Source organism: Tasmannia lanceolata, unplaced genomic scaffold (genome assembly GCF_043159265.1).
Source record: "Tasmannia lanceolata isolate RefF3 unplaced genomic scaffold, GAP_Taslan_0.1 ptg000019l, whole genome shotgun sequence".
Lineage (NCBI taxonomy): Eukaryota > Viridiplantae > Streptophyta > Magnoliopsida > Canellales > Winteraceae > Tasmannia > Tasmannia lanceolata.
In genome coordinates this window covers 222,612-244,494 of record NW_027518696.1, presented here as the reverse complement: position 1 = coordinate 244,494, position 21,883 = coordinate 222,612, and the positions used below count along the sequence as shown (strand labels likewise).

The window sequence follows — 21,883 nt, the reverse complement described above, 5'->3', positions numbered from 1 at the left end:
ACTTGCTACAAAGAACTATAATAAACAACTAAAAATACAACAAAAATGACCATACGTCAAAAAGTACAATAAGGTCATACACACCCATGGTATAACACTCATCCTCAACCCGGTGTGGTAAATATATAATGAAAACAAACAAAAAGACAACAACAGCCAAGAGTGAACAGATTTAAAAAAAAAAACAGCGAGATCGGCGGCCATAAAAAACAGAGCAGCTCCTCCTGAATCAGCATGACGACGAGAGCAATAAAAAACAAGGCCTCTCTCCTGAATGAGAGCCCGTCAAATACATGTGCAAACCACGAAGGATCGAGTGGTGACACCTCGACGGGAAAATAGTAGCGATCCATCAAGCAAAATAAGTGCGCACATGAGCAATGGTGACGCACCATGAGTAGGAACAGCAACTAACCAGCACCACGCCAATAGAAGTTAACCACCGATGGGGAAACCATCGGAGACAAGGTCGACGGGGAAACATTTGCCTGGAGAGAAGAAGACAAGAAGGAGAAAGATAACCAACCAACGATGGGGAAACCATCGTCTAGTGACAAGATCGACGGCATAAACATCGTCGCCTAAAGAGAGGTCAATGGGGAAACCGTCACCTGAACAGAGCCGACAAACAGTGAGGAAACCACCGCCCGGAAAGAAGGTCAACGGGAAAACGAAGCCGTCGCCTGTAAGAGAATCGACCAATGACGTGGACACCATCGCCCAGAAAAGATGGTCGACAAGAAACAAACTCGTCGCTTGTTAGAGAAACGACCAACGATGGGGACACCGTCGCCCTGAAAAAAAGGTCAACAGGAAAATTAAGTCATCGCATGTAAGAGAGCGGACCAATGATGGGGACACAATCGCCCGGAAAAGAGTGGTATACTAGAAAACGAAGATCATAAAGAGAAGACGATAACACTCTCCTTCAAGAGAAGAACACACAACAATATAACAACACTCCCCCAAGAAGACAATACGAAGAAAAAGACAGCATCAAGAGAAAAGAATAACTCCAAGGAAAATATGACAACACTCCCCCTCAAGTTGAAGGTATTGCCTTACAATGAAAAACGACGACAAACAAGGCACCACACCTCTCTCAAACATTTTGGCAGAGATAAGACAATCGCGTTAGTCGAGGATTGTATTTTACTGGCCTTCTTTAAAGAAAGACAGTGGACATTGTGTCACAGTGTCTCACCTGCTAATTGGGGAAGGCTAAGAATCAAAACACTGGATTATATACGCCATTGCCTATTCCCAACTCTCTATGGCAGGATGTAAGCATGGACTTTGTCCTTGGACTGCCTAGGACAGCCAGAGGACATGACTTCATCCTGGTAGTGGTAGATCAATTCTCACGGATGGCTCGCTCTATTCCATGTAGCAAGATAGTTGACGCCACACAAGTTGCTAAGTTGTTCTTTAAGGAGGTCGTAAAACTTCACGGGCTACATGTTTCCATTGTATCTGAGATGTCAAATTCGTCAGTTATTTTTGGAAGACACTTTGGAAGCTCTTTGGAACCTAATTGAAGTTTTCCTCAGCGGTTCATCCACAGATCGATGGTCAGACTAAGGTCATTATTAACCGTAGCCTGGGTGATTTGTTGAAATGTCTAGTAGGTGACCGTCCAGGTACGTGGGATCTTTTGTTACCGATTGCCAAGTTCGCATATAATAGTTCTGTTTATCGGACTACTAAAAAGATCCCCTTCGAGAGTGTTCATGGCGTTAACCCTCGTCAGCCCATTGATCTTATACAATTATCCCTTGATGCCCGTCCATCTGAGTCAGCCAATTCCTTTGCCCAGCACATCTGTGACCTACATGCAGATATACGTCGTAGGATTGCTATGAGTAATGTTGACTACAAACTAGCCGCTACTATACATCGTAGGATTCGTGAATTTAATGAAGGAGATTATGTTATGGTTTGTGTACGTGCTGAACGTTATCCTCATCACTCATTCAAAAAGTTATATGCTTGAGCCATTGGACTTTTTTATAAGTACAGCCCTAATGCATATTTAATAGACTTACCTACTGATATGAATATTAGTCACGTATTTAATATCAAAGATCTTATCCCATATAGAGGTGCGTTCGAGCCTCCTACTATGCCAACAATATTTCTACAAGTCAAACTGCCAGCTCTTTTGTTCTAGCCCCAGTGCCTATGGTTCCGCCGGTTCTACCACTTCCTGCCTACCAGATCGATGATATACTTGCCGATAAGATCGTTACATCACGCAAGGGTGAATTTCAGCATTATCTTGTCAAGTGGCGTCATCGACTAGATTCTGACACTACTTGTTACAGAGGAAGATCTTCGCTGTTTGGACACTGTCATCTTGGAGCAATACCACTCTTCACGTTCTGGACTCTAGAGGAGAGTTCTTTTCAGCGGGGGGAGTTGATGGGGATTGTAGACCGTCCGTTGCAGATTTATTCTAGGTGTGGCCGCACTCAGGGGGCCCTGTAGGGATCTTTTTATTGTTTGTAGGGATATTTTATTGTTCGTAAGGATATTTTAGGGATTATTTGGCATTATTAAGGTTATTGTGGTCTTTGTTGCTTATTAGAGGTATTTTGGTCTTTTAATGAATGTTGGATGTCTATTAATAGGCCAATTTACAGATTTTTGTTATTTAGGATGAGTAATCGAGTTTATTACAGATTTGAGTTCTCCTTTCTTCTGTTCTACTTATGTTTCTTGTCTTCTTCTTTACCTTTCTTCTTCCTATTTTCTCTTCCTAGCCTACATCATGCGGCCTTAAAATTGTCTCGTATCTTCATGCCGACCTTTAATTGCGAAGAAGGCTCATCAGATGGGTTTCTTGGGTAGACCATTATTATGGAGACTCGAATCACTGACGCAACCTGTGATCTTCCTTGCCATGTCGTCTCTTATCAATATGTATACAGTTGCAACTGAAAATGGTGATTCTAACATTTGGTATTTCTTCTCTTCTATCCTATGTATCATCTTGGAGCTATACCTTTTTTTTTTTTAACTCTTTCCATCAATCAATATTATTTGAAAAAAGGAAAGATAGGAAAAAAATGAAAGAGTAGTAAAAGACTCATAATTAGTGGTCGCAGGTTAAAGCTTTAAAAGATTTAAGTGCCATATTTTTCAAGCTTTGATTAGACCAGTATGTTTCTCAATTTTAGTAAGACCAGCATTGGAAAACAAAGTATTTAAATTTATAATGCATCCTGATCAACTTTTTTCTGACACATGCGCTCACACACTTCATCCAACAACCTTCGAGGCTATTAAATGTTCCAGGACTCCATTATTTATTCATGACAAGCCAGTTAATACCTATTAAAACTTGACCGAACTGTCATAATCTGGCATGAATTGGTGCCCAACCTGTCAAAAGGATATTAAATATCCCATGAATCCATTGTTTATTCGTGTTGGGAGGGTTAAATTGCTTCTAATAATCTGGTGAAACTAGATTGATCATAATCTAGCATGGGTTGGTGAACTCCAAAATGAAAGTTGGCCAAAATAAAACTGCCCCTCTGGACCAGATTCTTATGATTTTGTAATTTTTGCTCCATAACTAGTGGTGAAGTGCTCTGCAACGATGTTACTTTTGCTGAGCTGTGATCTATAATCTATTTGCTCAACCCATGCATCACATCTCGTGGCTCAGGTTTGCCTGGGTTCAGTCAGTGCATACGTGATGGACTGTGCTCCAAATTTTATGGTCGTTTTCCAGGACATTTTCACTCTTTGATTTCCCCTGCTTTGGTCATGCAGTTCCAGAGCCTCATTTAGACACCTTTGTCTTCTGCAAAAGCAAGGGCTCTGTTGGAGCATTCCAGCTGGATGACGTGTAATTTTTTATAGCAATATGTTCTTTTTTTTAGGAGTTTCATTTTTTTTTCTCATACCAATATTTTTCTGCCACCTCACAGCGGTGCCGAGATCGTGGACCTAGTTGCTGATGATCTCTATGTCGTCCGTTATAAGTCGATTAAAGGACTGCTAGAAAACGGGCAAATCGACCTTGTTTAGATTGCTACAGCCATGATTATTTGTCACCACTGCAGCTTGGCAGTCTCATCGGTGGTGAAGAAGATATCCGAACTCCTCCTTGGTTGCCTTAGCATTATACACTTTCATGTGCAATGCATGCTTATCTGTGTTGAAAGCCTCAGATATTGCCGTTTCCTCCATTAGATTGTATGGTGCTTTAAGTCTTCCAAATTGTAAGGCTGTTCTTTCCTTGATGATTCTAAAAACAAGTTGAATATGCTTAATTGGGGAGGTACGGAAAACAACAAATTTGACCTCCCTCCTTCTCACCAACTGTTCTTTACATATATGGTGTTCGACATTGACCAAGCTCGTTCCCGAACATGAATTCAAAGAGAGAATTTTCTTAGGCCCTGTTTGGATTGCAAGAATTTTTTTGGAAAAGTTTGAAAAGTAAAAATATTTCTAAAATTTCCTCTTTTTTTAACAGAAGAAAAAACATAACTGGGACCAACCCTATTCCATTTTTATTTAGGGAGTGGGACCTTCAATTTATGTTAATATACCTCTAAATTAAGGGAAATGATTTCAACACAAACAAAGATACGTGAGTAACGTGACCAAGCATTAATGGTTAGAATTGTCCAGTCAAATGGTTAGAATTGAGATGTGATTGACCCCCTTTTGTTTGTCTTTTCATTAAAGATAATACATTTTCATGAAAAGACAATCGTAAGGGGTGGAAATATCATATTCCTTTTCTGTGTGGTTTGAAAAATGGAATGCTTAGTAAACATTGCGTATTTCCATACCCATTATATGAGAAATTATATATAATTTTAGAGCATCATAAGTAAATACAATGAGTCAACAGCCAAGAAAAGATGAGTCAACAGCCAAGATGTTCATCATGCCCTCATAACAGACACCCTCGTTTTCATCCCCACCGCCCATTCTAATCATCGCCCTAATTTCTTCATCGGTGGTAGGAAAAGCAGCCCAATTCATATAAGTCCTGAGATCATGAAAACCAACCTTGCCATCTCCATCTCTGTCCATCACCCCAAAGACTTGTTCCATGATCAAACCAGTTGTGGGCCTACAGCCCAAGACTTTCTGAAACTCATCGAACTCGACAAAACCATCGTTGTTGGAGTCAGCAATGAAGATCATGGAATCGATGTCTTCTTGGGTGGCGTTGGAGCCGGAGATGGTAGAGTAGAAACTCCGGAGATCCTTCTCGCTAATCTTACCATCTTGGTCTCTGTCCAGGACTTCGAATGCCTGCCGGAAATCTGCCATTTCCGGCGTTGAGTATTTGCCGGAAGGACACATCTCTCTCGATGAATTTGTGGTGGAGAAAACGAGTTTATATAGAGAGGCAGAGAGAGAGATATGGACGTTACTCGTAAGACGTGTGCGGTGATGTCATTGGTCCGAGCCATGGTCGGTTCTTAAGATCCTAAAAGTAACAGGGGGTGTGCCTAACAAAAGCTACGGGGTCTTTCCATGGCGTGACCATCAAGGAATAAAGACGAATATGCCAGTGATGCAAGGCCGCAAAAACAATGAGATATTTTGGCGTACGTATAACTTAGTTGTACACTTGTATACGTGCGGACGCCACATGAAAATGAGTCTTGCATTTCGAAGTGTTTAGTTGTGCTGTGATTTTATATGGTGTGAGCCCTTATAGTCCCTTATTTTTCAAAAAGTAAGGTATGGACCACATGATCCAAACCGTACGTAAATAGGTTGTGCCTAAAAAGTCAAAAGCTCATCTGTATAGGAACTTCATATTATGGAAACCTGTATAGATTGGAGGGCTAGAATTATCATGGACGGTTTGGATCATCCTATTGTGTGGTCCATTCCGTACTTTTTGAAAAATAAGGGATTATAAGGTCTTACACCTAGTCCTATTTGTATGCTTATTCCCCAAAGGTAGAGGTGAGTGCACTGGCTCCTGGTTTTTGGGATTGGATGGAAATCGGGAGGCTAAATGTTCGAAGGTCGGGTCGGGTTCAACCCGAAAAAAAAGCGGTTTGGGTTTGGGTTGAGGGTTTGGGCAACCTGACCCGAGTGAAACCCAACTTCTTTTTTTTTATCAACATTTTTTTAAGCTTAAAAGTCGGGTTGAGTTAGGTTTGGGTTGGAAGAAATTGGGTCGGGTCAACCTCATCGGGTTAGAAATTGGGTCTGTCGGGCCCAACCCGACTCGAGTTGCACCCCTAATTAAGGGAAGTGATATTTACGCCCCTTTTCATCACCAGGGACACCCAGCGTCAGTGTATCCATGGCAAAAAGGGACCTAATGTACTTTATGTCAGAAAAATCCGGTGGTTTGGATTGCAAAGTACACTTGCAAATGGGTGTCCCTGGTGATAAAAGGGGCGTGAATATCATTTCCCCCTAATTAATCCACCCCATAAAAATATATCGCTACTTGGCACGCGTGTATGATTAAGGTGGAAGTTTTGGACATTCAATTTCAAGCGTGTCTTGGTATCATTAGTCAGGGTAGAAAAACCAGGGGCGTTTGAGTAATTTCAGAATCGAAACCCTAGCTTCTAAAGAAACCCTAATTTCTTATGTCCAGCACCTATATATATATATAGTGAACGGAGAGAGTTGTATTGGGAGGATTCTGGCGATGGGAAAAAGCTTAGGGAGAGAAGGTGAAAAAGGATGTGTTGTTTGATTTTTAGTGTTGTTTATTTGTCAATTCGATAACAGCCTATTTGTGGATCCTTTCTCTGTTTAATCTACACAGAGTTAGGGTTTTCCACCATTTTCTTTTATGTATTGGAAAACAAGGCTTAAATTATACGTCAGGAGCTGTTGAGTCGCTTCACCTCATTTATAATCAGGTGCAGCGAATAATATCCTGCAAAATTACAATAAGAATACCCGTGCTCTTTTCTTCTTCTCTTTTTTCGTTTTTGGCACTTTGATTTAGTTTTTGCCTTTTTCCATTTCTTGTTTGGGCATTGGGTCCAGTGATGGGATATATCTTTGAGACCTGATCTTATTTGTGATGAAAATACAAGCATTTATTCTGAGGACCCAATTACTGTAAAATCTGTTTTTTTTTCTTTTTTCTTTAATTTACTGTGCACATTTTCTTGAATATTCACGGGATCGGGAAATTAATTTTTAGTTATATTATTTTTTTTCGTATATAGAGGAGTGATGAAATGCACTGGGCTCCGAGCAATTTCTGCAGAAAATGATGCAAATGCATTGCCTAGAAAGCATTATCTGACCTGTAACCTGCCATTACATCTTATTTTGTTATGTATCTGTTTTCTTTCGCCGATAAAAAGAAAAGAGAGGAGCCCTTCAATTGGCTTTGTTGAATCACAATTCACAATTACCAAACGTGAAATGTGTTTTTCCTTTCCCCATTTCGGCCATCACAACCAAAAGTCATGTTGCTGTGGTGTTGGTAGTAGGGTGCACCATGGCATGAAATGTTCATGGCACCAGTACTGATGGGTGATATTATATGCCGTTGATGATTTGGTGTTCTAACATCCGAGTGCGACAAAATCAGCAGTCTAAACCAATTGACGTTTGATGAAAACAAAATGTTCACAAAAACTGTGATTGAAACAGACCCAAGTTGTGCCCAATCCAAATTCCGTAAAACCAACACGAGTTGCACCCTTACTCAAATGTCATATCACTCTTAAGGCAAAATGGACATTCTGCTATAAATCTCTTGTTAGCTGTATGTCTTCCATCACTAGCTCCATTTGGATGCCAGAATTATTTTGGTTCGGACTTTTGTGGAGCAAAAACTTCCTAGGAGATTGGTGGGAAAAAAAAACTCCCTGGAAGTATCCGGTAAAATTAAAATCCCATGTTTGGTTGACCGGACTATGGTGGGAAATAAAAGCCCCTGCTTTGTTTGGTTGCTTGAACAAAATGTTATTCTTTGGTTATTTTGGTTCTTCGGATTTCGTGCGGGGTTATTTCGGTTCCTGGGATTTTATTTTTTAGCTTTGGGTTTCGTGCGGGGTTATTTTGATTTGTGGGATTCTTTTTTGCCCACTGTATAACTAGCAACCAAACGTGGGTTTCCTGAGAAAATTTCACAAAAGTCCCAAAAACCAAAAAAAATCTGGATACTGGATGATGGATCCCATAAACAAGAGAACATCACCCATGAAAGACAGGCTAACAATAAAATTTGGGAGATGATATTTTCACTCCCAGTACGCCCACTTCTTAAAAAGTTTGTAATTTTAACGCCTTTTGACATCAAATCACGTCGTAAGGGAGGCGCATAGGGGGTGAAAATATCATCGCCCTAAAATTTATGCCCTTTATAAATATATAGTTGCTCTGATCTTGCGCCCATTTTCTATATAATATGCCCTCATGATGCTTGAATTGAATCGTCTCACTGAAAAAACTCCTAAGTTGGGTGCATTATTATGAAATCTTACATATACACAATGGTAGAAAATGAAATGGGTTTCCTTCAGATATTTAGATTTGTTTTCTCTCTTGCGGCAGTGTTAAGAGGATAATAAATCCAAATTGCAGAACGAGATGCTTCTCTACTTCTGGAGAAATAGAGATCTATTCTTCTTCTTGCTTTGGTTACTCCAAGCATGCACTTATTTTGCTCTCTACCATTAAAAAAAAAACCCTCCCTTTTCATCTTTTGTCCAGGGAATGAGCATTGATACCCACCATATAGGTACAAAGTTTGGATTGGGATAAAATTCGACATAGGAAAAGGAGAAATTCGAGAATGATTCAGAAATTATATCAGACCAATTTCAAAAATATAAAGATAACTAAAAACTAAGGAAAGCACTGAGTTTTTTAAAAAAATGCAAGGAATAAATTGAAAGCGAATAGATTTTCATTTTCTATGGTGGAAGAAAAAGAGCTTAAATTTGAAACTTTAAAAAACAATGCAAGGAATAAACTGGCACATCACTTGCTAATGAAATGCAGAAATCACCGCTTGTAAAGCAAAAGCAGAAGTGGTAGATACCATATCAGTTCAATCTTTCTCAAAAGGAAAGCATAAGCTTCATAATGACACCAACTTTTCTTTAACATTGGCATCCATGACCACTAAGAAAGCAGTACCACAAATCCTCGGTTAAGGCAATGTTCCAGCAATCAACTCTGTGTTTGATGGAGGCAAGATTATAAGGAAGCCCATGTCTAGGCAATCCTCTATACTTGTTAACTTACCAACTTCTCCAAAAGCTTAAGCGGTTGGAGAAAGGCGTTATTTATCTTTTTATACTTTAACACTCCTGGCACATGTGGTCCCACTTTTGGCCGACCATCGCATGTGGATTTTTGCTATCTCGAGACCTTTGGCTTTGATACCATGTTAACTTACCAACTTCTCCAAAAGCTTAAGCTGCTGGAGAAAGGCGTTATTTATATTTTTATACTTTAACAATACTCTAAGCCTTGAAATGGAGTGATCTTAATACCTTCCTGACTGCCAAAGGTTTATAAAATAAAACCAGACCTATAAAAGTTTCCAACCATCAAGCGAACTTTCCAAAGATGACAACACAAGAAAATATGAGAGCAGAAGAGAGTTCCGCCCGAAACAGGTTCGTTCGAAGGATTGTAAATCTCCCAACCAGCATAATAGATGGCGTCTCAAGAGCAATAGGTCATGGAATGACTCTAATTGGCGTTGGAAGGAGAAACCAAAAAGTGCAGTTCCAACAGTCCAGAGATGCTCCACTAGCTCCAGAGGAATGGGTTTTCCTCACAAGCTTTGAGCAGCAGTATGGTTTCTCCCATCCATTCTTCTATGCCTGCCCATTTGTTAAAGCTCTGAATATAGCAAAAGAGGAATCAAAGTTTTTGTTTATCTATCTTCACTCACCAGAACATCCCTACACGGCTCAATTCTGCAGAAAGACTCTCTGCTCAGAGCTGGTAGTTCAGTTTCTGGATGCAAACTTTGTTTCTTGGGGCGCTATTGCAAGCATAGGAGAAGGATGGCAGATGACAGCAGCGCTGCGAGCAGCCAGTTTCCCATTTTGCGCAATTATTGTTCTTTCTGACGGTAATAGCATAGCAGTCCTGCGGCAGGTGAATTGCCTCATGACTCCCTTCTCTTCTTAACATTCTCCAACAAATTACATAAAGCTTTCATTTTCCTTCTTGTAATCAGGTAGAAGGGCCAGTGTCACCTGCTGAACTGGTGGAGATGTTACAGAGGACAATTGAGGAGCAAGGGTTTGCTTTCAGGACTGCAACAACAGCGGAAAGTGAGATGAGAGGCACATACCATCAGCTAAGGCAGGAACAAGATGCCGCATATCATGCCGCACTTCAAATGGATAAGGTACCTATGCCAATACCTGCAGACAGAACTTTCAATCTGATATCACTGAATTATGCCAAATTTTATGGCTATCAAGAAAAGGAATCGTAATTAAATCAGATAACAGTAATGTGTTAACGAAGTTTATGGTTTCCAGGAAAAAGACAGAATCCGGGAGATGGAAACAACCACAGCAGTTCAAATTCAGAAGCCAGCCAAAGCATGGAAGGCTGATATCGAAAAGCCAAAGAGAAATCACGCTACCATAAAACAATCAGGCAGTAAAACAATTAGCACTGCAAAGGAAACAGAGCAGAAGGAAACCACTGATCCCAAGAAGGATCTGTCTGTTACACAGGTATTGGGAGAAGTTATTCATAAGGGTATAAGACCCAGGTAAAGATGACCCCACACAGAAAGATACAAAAACAGCCACACACTGCAAGAAAGAGTTGCATCACAGAAACACCCACACACTACAAAAACACTCCAAACCAAAAGATAGAAAAACAGCCACACACCACCTCGAAGTCACATTACAGAAACACACACACACACACTACAAATATCACTCAGGCATAAAAGAGGGACATGGCATTCCTATGCAAAAACTGCATCTTATGTCAATTCGTTCCATAGCTTGAGTATCCACTAGATTGTTTGTAGTTCTAGGTATGTGTCTAAATGAGGAAATCAACTTCAAAAGCAATTATCAACAAACAGATCTGATGCATGACCAATGGATTTGCAGATACAGATACGATTTCCGAATGGGACAAGGAAAGAGCAGAGCTTCCTTTGCTCCGACAAGATCCAGTCATTATACAGATACATCGACTCGCTTGACTTACCTGGAATAGGAAGTTATCAACTAATATCCAACTTCCCAAGGAGAGTTTATGGCTTAGAGCATATGGGGACGACTCTCAAAGATGCTAGACTTCATCCTAGAGCAAGCTTGTTCCTGGAGCTAGTGCAGTAATACCTGAAGGCTTTGTAAGGAAATCACCAGCAGAATGTTCAATGATGCAAACAATAGATATGTTTTAAACATGCTATATAGCGGATGTATTTTTGTTTTGGTGAGTGTTTTCCTCTTCATTGTAACTACTAGAGTTCAGACTAAGAAATTTTTTATTTTTTATTTTTAAAGATATCTGATTAATTACAATAACAGATTAAAATTACACAAAAGGACAAGGATAGGTTGGAATACCAAAAGGATCTGGAAGCACCTGACTAAGTCAGGCCATTGGACTAGTCGTTGGCGCTTCTAGGAATATGAAGAAAAAAAAGTTCTTGCCTACACGAGTCACTAATGCCATCATATGTACTAGGCCAGCTTCCAGAGCCATTCCCCTTTCCCTGTTGCCTAATCAATTGATTCACCTCTGATGTCAAGTAATGAGGTTTGGGGGGGGGGGTTATGTAGACACCCCATTTCTCTGAGCCCAGACTGATGGTAGGTTGCCACGATGATGATTCCGGTTAATTTATGCTCCTTGAATAGTTTACTGAAATTCCTTTGTAGACGCAAAAGATGAGGAAATTCTGTCTCTTGGAGCAATAGAGTCAATCTAGGGTCCTAGGCCATGTCTTAGGTGGTGGCTCTATTTATTTCCCATAAGATCCCGATCCATGTGGGAAAGACAATCCAATTCAATTCCTAGTTTCATATTAGGAAATGAGGCTCTGTTTGGATGCAGATAGGTTCCGTGTAGATTAGTGGTATAAGTAGTTAATAGGGAGGAGACAAGCATTTGTAATGTTTGATCTACCTAGGATTTAGCTAGTAAAATAGTGACGAGTAGTGTTTGGTTGTCAATCTCGTAAGAGTAATGGGAGGGGTGTTGTTAGGTCTAAAATTGGTAACAGGTTATGGTAGGGCCGGAAGGGCTGATCTGGCAAGCCACAGCTGAAGGGCTAATGGAGTCCTGCGCTGCACAAGGGCACAGACAAGAAGACAAAGGGTCAGAAGACCAACCCGGAGTGGTGCTCCGGACGGGCGCTTCGACACTCAAGTCAGTATGAGCAGGAGTGCAGAGCAATGTCAGAGCAAAAAGCTTAGGGTTTTGATCTCAGATCCCTCACCTTAGCACAAGTGAAGGCTATTTATAGTGGTTCTGAGCCACCTGTCCAGGACAGGTGGTGGCCCCTGTATGGACCAGGTCTCATACCTAGGAGGGGCAGGTGGAAGTCCCTGATTGGTCCAGGTGTCATACCTAGCAGGGACAGGTGTTGGCTTTGCAGTGGTCCCTGTGAGGGCCACGTGTCAACAGCCAATTGGTTGCTGAGTTCGGACCCCATCAGTTGCCCCCTGGTTCCCCGAGTCGTGACAGCGGCTAGGGGAAGCAAAAAGAGGGTTAAAACAGCATCCGGCCGGCCTTAAGGCCTCTGGGCAGCTGAGGCCGGTCTCAGGCGGGGGGCCAGAAAAAACCGCGGCCGGACAGGGGCCTCTGGGCGGCCTGGTCCGGCCTTGAAGCTTGGCCTGAAGGAGCACGGCCGGACAGGAGCCTCTGGGCGATCCAGTCCGGTCGAAATTTGAACCAGAAGTCTGGCCGGCCAAACCTCCTGGGCGTCATGGCCGGGCAGATCTCCTGGACGGGGCGGCTAGGCCGGACAGGTCCTCTGTTGCCTAGTGATTGCGCCATATCCTGTCCGGCTAAGGCGTTGGACGGCCAGGCCGGGCAGGTCTTTTGGCGTTTAGCGATTGCGCCATATCCTGTCCGGCTAAGGCGCTGGACGGCCAGGCCGGGCAGGTCTTTTGGCGTTTAGCGATTGCGCCATATCCTGTCCGGCTAAGCCTTCTGGGCGGCTCTGCCGGGCAGAATTTTGTCTTCTAGTGAACGCGTCATATCCTGTCCGGCTAAGGCGTTGGACGGCCAGGCCTGGCAGGTCTTTGAGGTTGTTTTCCACTAGGGCGGGTCCATGTTGTTGGAACTGATCTCCACACCAAATTGGACGCGCCGGAGTGCACCACTGCCGTTCTCTAAGTCTGCAAACACTTAGGCTGAGAGCTAAGTCTGTAAACACTTAGAGTCTTTTATTGGAGGAGCTGGCATATATTAGTGACTCAAAAGTGAGGGACACTATTTGGTGACAACTCCACTTTATTTCTCTTTGAAATTTCATTACAAAGATTCTTTACAGGCCTTCAAAGGCAAAAGAAAAGACTATTGATAGTATATTCGGAGATTTCTGAAATTCCAGGCGTGCGGCAGCAGCTGCTCGTCAAGTGTCTCTAGCCGGTAGCTTCCTGGACGGATGACCTCTTTGACTCGGTACGGCCCTTCTCAAGTCGGGGAGAGTTTGCCCCACCCTTCTTGGCTGGGAGACGGCCGCTTTCCTCAAAACTAGCCTGTGCGGAACTCCCTTGGTCGGATCCTCGCATCATGGTATCTAGACACCTTCTGCTTATATGCTGCGGCTCTGATCTGAGACTCCTCACGGACTTATTTAAGCAAGTCGAGGTTGACACGAAGCCCGTCCCCATTGAGCTGTTCATTGAAGTCAACAATTCTTGGGGAGGGAATGCCGATGTCAACCGGAATCACAGCCTCTGTTCCGAAGGAGAGATTGAAAGGCGACTCACCCGTTGCAGTGCGTGGGGTAGTCCGATACGCCCAGAGCACATGGTACAGCTCGTCAGCCCAGCGTCCAGCCTTATCATCCAGTCTTTTCTTTATCCCCTGCAGCAGAGTCCTGTTCGTCACTTCGGTCTGCCCATTCGTCTGAGGATGCACCACGGAAGTGAACCTTTGCTCAATCTTCAGATCTAAACAAAACTTTATGAAGTTCCTTGAGTCGAACTGCTTGCCATTGTCTGTTATGAGGACCCGGGGTATCCCGAATCTGCACACCATTGATTTCCAGAAAAAGTTCTGGACGTTCTGCTCGGTGATCTTGGCCAGAGGTTCAGCTTCTACCCACTTAGTAAAGTAGTCGATGGCAACAACGACGAACTCGCGGCCTCCGGAGGCCGGCGGAAAAGGACCTAAAATGTCCATTCCCCAGACAGCAAAAGGGAGAGGGCTGATGATCGGGGCCATTGGCACGGCAGGCTGGTGAACGGCCGGGGAGAATTTCTGACACTTCTCACACTTCTTCACAAGGCTTAGAGCATCTCGTCTCAGTGTAGGCCAGTACAGGCCTCTTAGAAGGACTTTGATGGCGAGGGCCTTGCCCCCGAGATGCTCTCCACAAATCCCCTCATGGGTCTCTCGCAGGGCATACAGGGCATCAGTTGGCCGGAGACACTTCAAGTACGGGAGGGTGTAAGATCTCTTGTACAGAGTCTCGCCGTCAAGTGAAAACCTTGCTGCCCGCTGTACGCCTTTACGGGCCTCTTTTTTCTCTCTGGGGAGCTCTCCGCTGCGCAGATATCTGATGATCTCATCCATCCAGTACGGCTCATCGTCGATCTGCATTACTACGACGGGCTGGCCATCAATACTGGAGGTTTTTAGGAACTCCATACGAATTTCTCTGAGAGCGGTGTAGCCCGATGCCGCTAGCTTTGAGAGCACATCAGCCTTTGCATTTTCAGTCCGGGGGACTCTGATGACCTCAAAACTTCCGAACTTACTGGCCAGGCTATGGACCCTTTGCAGATATTTGATCATTCGCTCTTCACGGGCCTCATATACTCCTTGGATCTGGCATACAACTAACTGTGAATCGCAGTACGCCTTCAGTCTCTGAGCGCGGGCCTGTATGGCGAGGTTCATTCCGGCGATGAGCGCTTCATACTCTGCCTCATTGTTTGACGCACGGAAACCAAACCTCAGGGCGTAATTCAGGACAAAGTCCTCTGGTCCTGTGAGAACTAGTCCGGCACCGCTGCCACTTTTGTTTGAAGATCCGTCGACATATACCTCCCAGAGCGGCTCTTCAGAACACGAAGGCGGGATGGCCGGTGGAGCTGCACTCTCAAGCCCGGGAAGCGGAACCACTTCGGCTTCGATCTGCTGCTCGGGTATAACCGGTTCTGCTTCTGAAGGAAGCGCTGCTTCCGACCCGGGGTCTGAATCTGGCATTGTACATTCAGCTATGAAGTCTGCAAGAACCTGAGCTTTGATTGCTGGCCTGGGCAGATATTTGATGTCAAACTCGCTGAGCTCCACGGCCCACTTCACAAGTCGGCCTGAAGTGTCTGGACGGTGGAGGATCTGCCTGAGAGGCTGTTCCGTCAAGACATTGATCGTATGCGCCTGGAAATACGGCCTTAATTTTCTGGCCGCCATAACGAGGGCGTATACGAGCTTCTCGACTCGCTGATATCTTGTCTCTGCATCATTGAGGACCTTACTTACATAGTAGATCGGCTTTTGCTGGTGGTACTCCTCTCTGATCAGTACTGCTGCAACTGCCAAAGGTCCCGCTGAGAGATACAGAATCAGCTCTTCTCCTGGCTCTGGCTTGGACAGCAACGGCGGAGAGGACAAGTACTGCTTCAGCTCTTCAAATGCCGCTTGACACTCCGGAGTCCAGGGCGCGGTTTTTATACCTTTGACTGCGTTGAAGAATGAACCGCCCTAGGGCAGCTACTAACCCAGTCAGGCGCTGTACTTCTCTGATAGTTCTGGGCGGAGTCAGCTCCATCACCGCCTTGATTTTCTCAGGATTTACCTCTATCCCTCTCTGGCTCACCATGAAGCCCAGAAACTTGCCTGCTCCGACGCCGAACGTACACTTGGTTGGATTGAGCTTCATGTTGTGCTCCCTCAAGACTTGAAACGCTTCTTTGAGGTCGGCAACATGATTGCAGGCAGCTCTGCTCTTGACCAGCATATCGTCCACATATACTTTCATATTGCGGCCGATCTGCTATTTGAACAGCCTGTTGACGAGCCGCTGGTAGGTGGCCCCTGCGTTCTTCAGTCCAAAAGACATAACTCGATAGCAATAAGTCCCCTGATCGGTTACAAAGGATGTCTTCGGAATGTCGGACTCATGCATTCTGATCTGATTGTATCCTGAGAAGGCGTCCATGAAACTTAGCAGCTCGTGACCTGCAGTAGCCTCGATGAGCTGATCGATCTTTGGGAGCGGGTAGCTGTCCTTCGGGCAGGCCTTATTCAGATCCGTAAAATCTATGCAGGTCCTCCACTTCCCATTAGACTTCTTCACCATCAAAACATTCGCGAGCCAGTCCGGGTACTGGATTTCGCGGATGAAGTCGGCCTTCAGAAGCCTTTCCACCTCTTCTCTAATGGCCCTTCGCCTTTCCGGTGCAAAGTGCCTCCTCTTCTGTTTCACGGGCTTGCAGGTCTGATCAACCCCGAGCTCATGAGTGCTAATTGCAGGGTCGATGCCGGGCATGTCTGAAGGAGCCCAGGCAAAGACATCTACATTGGCTCTGAGGAACTGAGCAAGATCCTGCTGCGCGGCCTCTGACAGGGCAGAGCCGATCTGGACAACCCTCTGGTCGTCATCGCTGTACAACGGGATAGATATAAGGTCCTCGGCCGGCTCGTTTACTATGATCTGGGCTTCGTCCCTTAGATCAAACAGCTCGATCAGCAGAGACTCGGACGCATTCTTCCCTTTCAGTGCCGCTGCATAGCACTGCCTCGACTGGGGCTGATCCCCTCTGACTTCCCCTACGCCCCCTGGTGTACTGAACTTCATCTTCTGATGATAGGCGGAGGGAACGGCTCGGAGGAGATTCTGGCCGGGGTGACCCAGGATAGCATTGTAGGCCGACTTGGCCCTTACCACCAAGAAGTTCACCATGGCGACGGACTGGCAGGGCGACTCCCCGATAAGAACTGGAAGCTCGATCTGCCCTTCAACTTTGACAACTTCTCCGGAGAACCCGAACAGATCAGAGTTGGCCGGCTTCAGACGGTCGGTTCCGATCAGCATCCGCTCGAAGGCGTGATAATAGAGGATGTCTGCGGAGCTCCCGTTGTCGACCAAGATCTTCTTCATTTCCCAGTTCGCCACCAGCATGGTGATGACCAGGGCATCATCATGCGGAAGGATCAGGCCGTCGAGATCTGCATCTGAAAAGGATATCTCGTTCTCTAGCCTAGCCTTCTTGCTGCAGGTATTGACGGCGTTGACCTGCCGGGCATAAGTCCTGCGGGCTGATGAAGAGGTTCTTCCCGCGGTCGGCCCTCCTGAAGTGGTACCAATAACACCATGAGGTTGAGGTTGAGGTACCTGAGGAGGGGGGCTGGCCAGCGCAGGAGCTTGGATGCGGTCGCCCAGAGGTTGAGCGCCCCGGGGGCTTCTGCCTCTGGTCCTCGGCTTGTCCTTACGCTCTCTTCTGTTGTCATCATTTTTCAAGTACCTTCCGAGGAACCCTCTGCTGATCAGCTGCTCGATCTCCTCCTTCAAATGAAGGCACGGGTTGGTGTCGTGGCCGTGGTCCTTGTGGAACCTGCAGTACTGGGACATGTTTCTTTTCGCCGACGAGGTATGCCTCTCCGGCCACCGGATGAAATCCTCTTCCCGAATGGCTGCCAGGATCTGTGCTCTGGACGCGGTCAGCCGTGTGTAATGCTCTCTCGGGTGGGGGCTTCTCCCCTTTCGGGAAGGGCTTCTCTCCCTGCGGGAAGGGCTCCTCTCCTTCTTCTGAGATTTATCATCCCTACGTTGCTTGGTAGGGTTCTTCTCCTCAGGCCTTCTCTTGTTAGCAGAGTTCAGGGCGGCGAGAGTTTCCTCCACCGAGATGTACTCCTCCGCCCCGGCCATCAGGTCTGCGAGGGACTGCGGATTGCGGCGGGCCACTCCTCGTCTGAAGTCAGTTGATCGGGCGCCGACCAGAAGGGCATTCGTGGCCGCGGAGGGATCCAGGTTGGAGACCTGAAGGGCTTCCCTATTAAAGCGACCAACGAACGCTTTTAAGGCCTCATCATCTCCCTGCCTGAGGGCCATCAGCGAAGCCGTCGTCTTCCTGGGTCTTCTGCTGCTCATAAAGTGACGGGCCAGGTCGTCCCCAAAGTCATCAAAATTGTCCACGGACCTGGGTTTGAGCCGCGAGTACCAGTCCCTCGCTGCTCCAGTCAACGTGGTGGGGAATGCCCGGCAAAGGAATCCATCCGACGCCCCGTGGAGAAGCATTGTAGTCCTGAAAGTCTCCAGGTGGTCCACGGGGTCGGTGGTCCCGTCATACTGCGAAAGCTGCGGCATCTTCCAGCCCGCGGGGGCCGCCGCGCTGAGCACTCTGTCCGTAAATGGGGGAGCACTTGTGAAGATCCGGGAGGCAGGCCGGCCCTGCTCTCTGGCGAGCTCTTCAATCCGGTTGTCGATCTGCTGGATCCTTAGCAACATCGGGTCGTCTCTTTTCTCTGCCAGGTGGACGGGCCTCTCTCTTCTTGCCGGCGGGCTCATAGCAGAGCCGGACTGACTGGCCGGGCTTCCTCGCCGGTGCCGCGATCCTTCTCCGTGCATGGGGTCTCTCCTGCTACCATGCTTTTGTACGGAAGGAGATCGTGACCGGTGATGTAAGCGAGGCTCGGGGCGCACATGCTTGTCCCGGGAGAGGTGATCTCGTCTTGTGGAGTGACGAGTCTGCTCCCGGGGCAGGGGCGTGTGCTCTCTGCGGGAGCTCCCCCTCCTCTGGGTGGGCTGAGAAGCCTCGGCTGGGTGCTGCTGGAGTGCGGGGGCCGGAGCCCTGAACTGCGCAATCACAGCGGTCATTTCTTGGAAAAGGGCCCGCATCTCCCTTGGGGTCGGGGTAGGGTCTGAGCGGTCCGAGCGAGTCGGACTTTGCTCCCCGACCGCCCCGGCCTCTATCTGCGAGGCCAGTCGCTCGCTTCTTCCTTCGCGGGGGGCTGTAGCCCGGGTCGTCCGGGAGGTTGGCACATGCTTTCCGTTTTTTCCTACCATTGCTTGAGTGAGGTTCCGAACAGCTTTTCGTTCCGGAGTCCCACGGATGGCGCCAAATCTGTTAGGTCTAAAATTGGTAACAGGTTATGGTAGGGCCAGAAATGCTGATCTGGCAAGCCACAGCTGAAGGGCTAATGAAGTCCTGCGCTGCACAAGGGCACAGACAAGAAGACAAATGGTCAGAAGACCAACCCGGAGTGGTGCTCCGGACGGGCGCTTCGACACTCAAGTCAGTATGAGCAGGAGTGCAGAGCAATGTCAGAGCAAAAAGCTTAGGGTTTTGATCTCAGATCCCTCACCTTAGCACAAGTGAAGGCTATTTATAGTGGTTCTGAGCCACCTGTCCAGGACAGGTGGTGGCCCCTGTATGGACCAGGTCTCATACCTAGGAGGGGCAGGTGGAAGTCCCTGATTGGTCCAGGTGTCATACTTAGCAGGGACAGGTGTTGGCTTTGCAGTGGTCCCTGTGAGGGCCACGTGTCAACAGCCAATTGATTGCTGAGTTCGGACCCCATCAGGTGTCGTTACCGATATATAGAAAAAGGAGAGAGATAGGGAAGAGAGAGAAAAAGGAAAATTATACTTGAAGAATTCAACCATTTTGGAGAAATGGGGCATTGAAGGTATAAGGAGAAAACATAGGTGCCACCTCACCAGACAAGCAATAACTACATGTGATTCTTATCCAGTAGTTTCCGGTGACCGTGATGCTAAATTGGTAAACAAACAAAAGTGCATTTTTTGCTTGGATTATCATGGATTATCCAGGCATGTGGCAACCAAACATAGCCTAATTGACTAGCAAATCTGCCATATGATAAATCAAATAGGCAAGCCCCCTAGTGAGGCCGGTCCCACAACAAGCATCCCCTTATATATATATATATATATATATATATATATAAGGATTGCTTGTAATTGCTCCAGATCTTTGGGAGGGAAACCACTCTAACTGTCAATTTCCATTTTTGAATTTCAAACTTCAATATTTTAAAGACAACGACCATCTTTATCTTGGAGAAAATGATTGTTCGTAAATAATGGCTCTAATTCTAGTAGACAAATTATCCGCCAATGGCTCGATCCCACGTTAACCAGCATCTAATTCCAACTAATACTACGTATTGTATCAAAAGGCCGATATGCAAGGCGTTTGAGGTTGAGTGGGACTGAAACTCAAATGACATGGATAAATAGGTGAGATTGTTGGACCTCTAAGCAAATTTCGAGCTCCCCTTAGCTGAGTGAAGCTCCTTCAATCTGCATATACCAAATCTCTCATAAGTCTAAAGTCCATATATATCGAGAACAATTTATGTAAGTCTAGATTTGTTTATTGTTGATTACCCGGTTGTAAAAGCGGTCTATTATTGCGAGTGGTGTGGTCTATTATTGCGAGTGGTGTGTATGGATTCTATTGAACGTGTGGGCGTGCCAATTTGTAAATTGAGTGCCGAAAATTGAATACGGCGGGTAAACAATTCCGTCCACTTGGATTCGATTTCAGGCGATTGAGAAGAAGAGGAGAACACCACGTCTTCCTCTGGCTATAATGCCTTTTAGACATAATGAATTTTAAATGAGGCATTGCCAAAGTGATGACTTTAATGTCCATGCATGCAAAATGCAACGGATCAAATCTAATTAAATTCTTAATTAAATAGCACAAACAAACACCGGTGTGATGGATGTAGAATCAAAGAGAGATTCTCATAGGAGACAATGAATCCATTTCATCAAATCTTCAATTCTCATACCGAACTACAACTAATGAAAAGTAAATGACAATACGAAAAAAGTAAATTGATGTAAAGATATATTAATGCATGTTTGATGTTGGTTCTGAGACCTTTTTTATTTGGAAACAATTGTTCCTTTGTGTAGGCTTCTAATGGTACTGCTCGTAATTACTCCACACCTATATGAGGGAAAACCATTGTAACTGTCAACTTCCATTTTGAATTTCAAAATTTAAGTTGTTAGAGATAACTACCAACTCTATATCAGAGAAAATGATCGTTCGTATGTAATTGCTTTAATTCTAGCAGACATATTATCTGCCAATGGCTCGGTCCCATGTGACCAGTTTTAAATTAATAAATGGGTGAAAACAAGATTCCATTGAAATAGACCATCCAAGTCTAGATGGAGTTGAAAATACGGAGTCTAGTTCTAGACACCCTTAAATTTATCAATATATGCCCAGGCTTATAGTTGAAAATAGGTTGTCTACCGCTAAACATGGCTTTTTTTTTTATGGGTGCGGCTAAACATACTTGAGGGATACAATTAATGCCTTGATGTAATTGAGAACTATTCTGCTGTGGACATAAAAAAGCTAGTAACAAGGTTACCAACAAACACTCTCTCTCTCTCTCTCTCTCTGCCTCACCTAATGCTTTACATGATCCAAATCAATATCCGGGAGTTTTATTATTCCTTAAAACTAAGACAAGGGGAGTTTATGCAACTATCAGAGCATGGCAGTGCCAATATCAACAGCTTACTTATATTACGAAAGCAAACGATCATTACAGAATCTCAAAATATCATGAGTCGTGTCTCAGATCGGTCCCGAGTTTAATTGGATTTTAAGAGTGTTTTCCAAGGGAATTTTAGCTAGAAAAGCTTAAAATATAGAGAGGAGGGTCATTATCAAATTTGTGAATGGGGAGATCATTTCCCGTTCCTTATATGTGAACGGTTTTAAGGATATACCGGTAC

The 21,883-nt window shown here is 45.1% G+C and overlaps 1 protein-coding gene, 2 non-coding genes and 1 pseudogene across 4 annotated transcripts; 3 read left to right on the top strand and 1 right to left on the bottom strand.

Annotated features, from left to right (window-relative positions):
- Positions 1-4,866: 4,866 nt before the first annotated feature.
- LOC143853157 (calcium-binding protein CP1 pseudogene) lies at positions 4,867-5,301 on the bottom strand (annotated as a pseudogene).
- Positions 5,302-6,635: 1,334 nt separating this feature from the next.
- Positions 6,636-11,473, top strand: LOC143853336 (plant UBX domain-containing protein 10-like). 2 transcript variants are annotated; one of them, XM_077363073.1, is made up of 5 exons: positions 6,636-9,776; positions 9,909-10,086; positions 10,169-10,342; positions 10,479-10,679; positions 11,073-11,473. In XM_077363073.1, the coding sequence occupies exons 1-5, from the start codon at positions 9,547-9,549 to the stop codon at positions 11,301-11,303; spliced, it is 1,014 nt and encodes a 337-aa protein (XP_077219188.1). In that variant the 5' UTR covers positions 6,636-9,546; the 3' UTR covers positions 11,304-11,473. The 2 variants fall into 2 exon arrangements, with proteins under 2 accessions (XP_077219188.1, XP_077219187.1); XM_077363072.1 differs by having other exon boundaries at positions 6,636-10,086.
- Positions 6,995-7,065, top strand: LOC143853564 (small nucleolar RNA R66). Its single transcript, XR_013237181.1, has one exon. It is a non-coding gene; the product is annotated as a small nucleolar RNA R66 (small nucleolar RNA).
- On the top strand, positions 7,185-7,267 carry LOC143853567 (small nucleolar RNA snoR118). Its single transcript, XR_013237184.1, has one exon. It is a non-coding gene; the product is annotated as a small nucleolar RNA snoR118 (small nucleolar RNA).
- Positions 11,474-21,883: the final 10,410 nt, after the last annotated feature.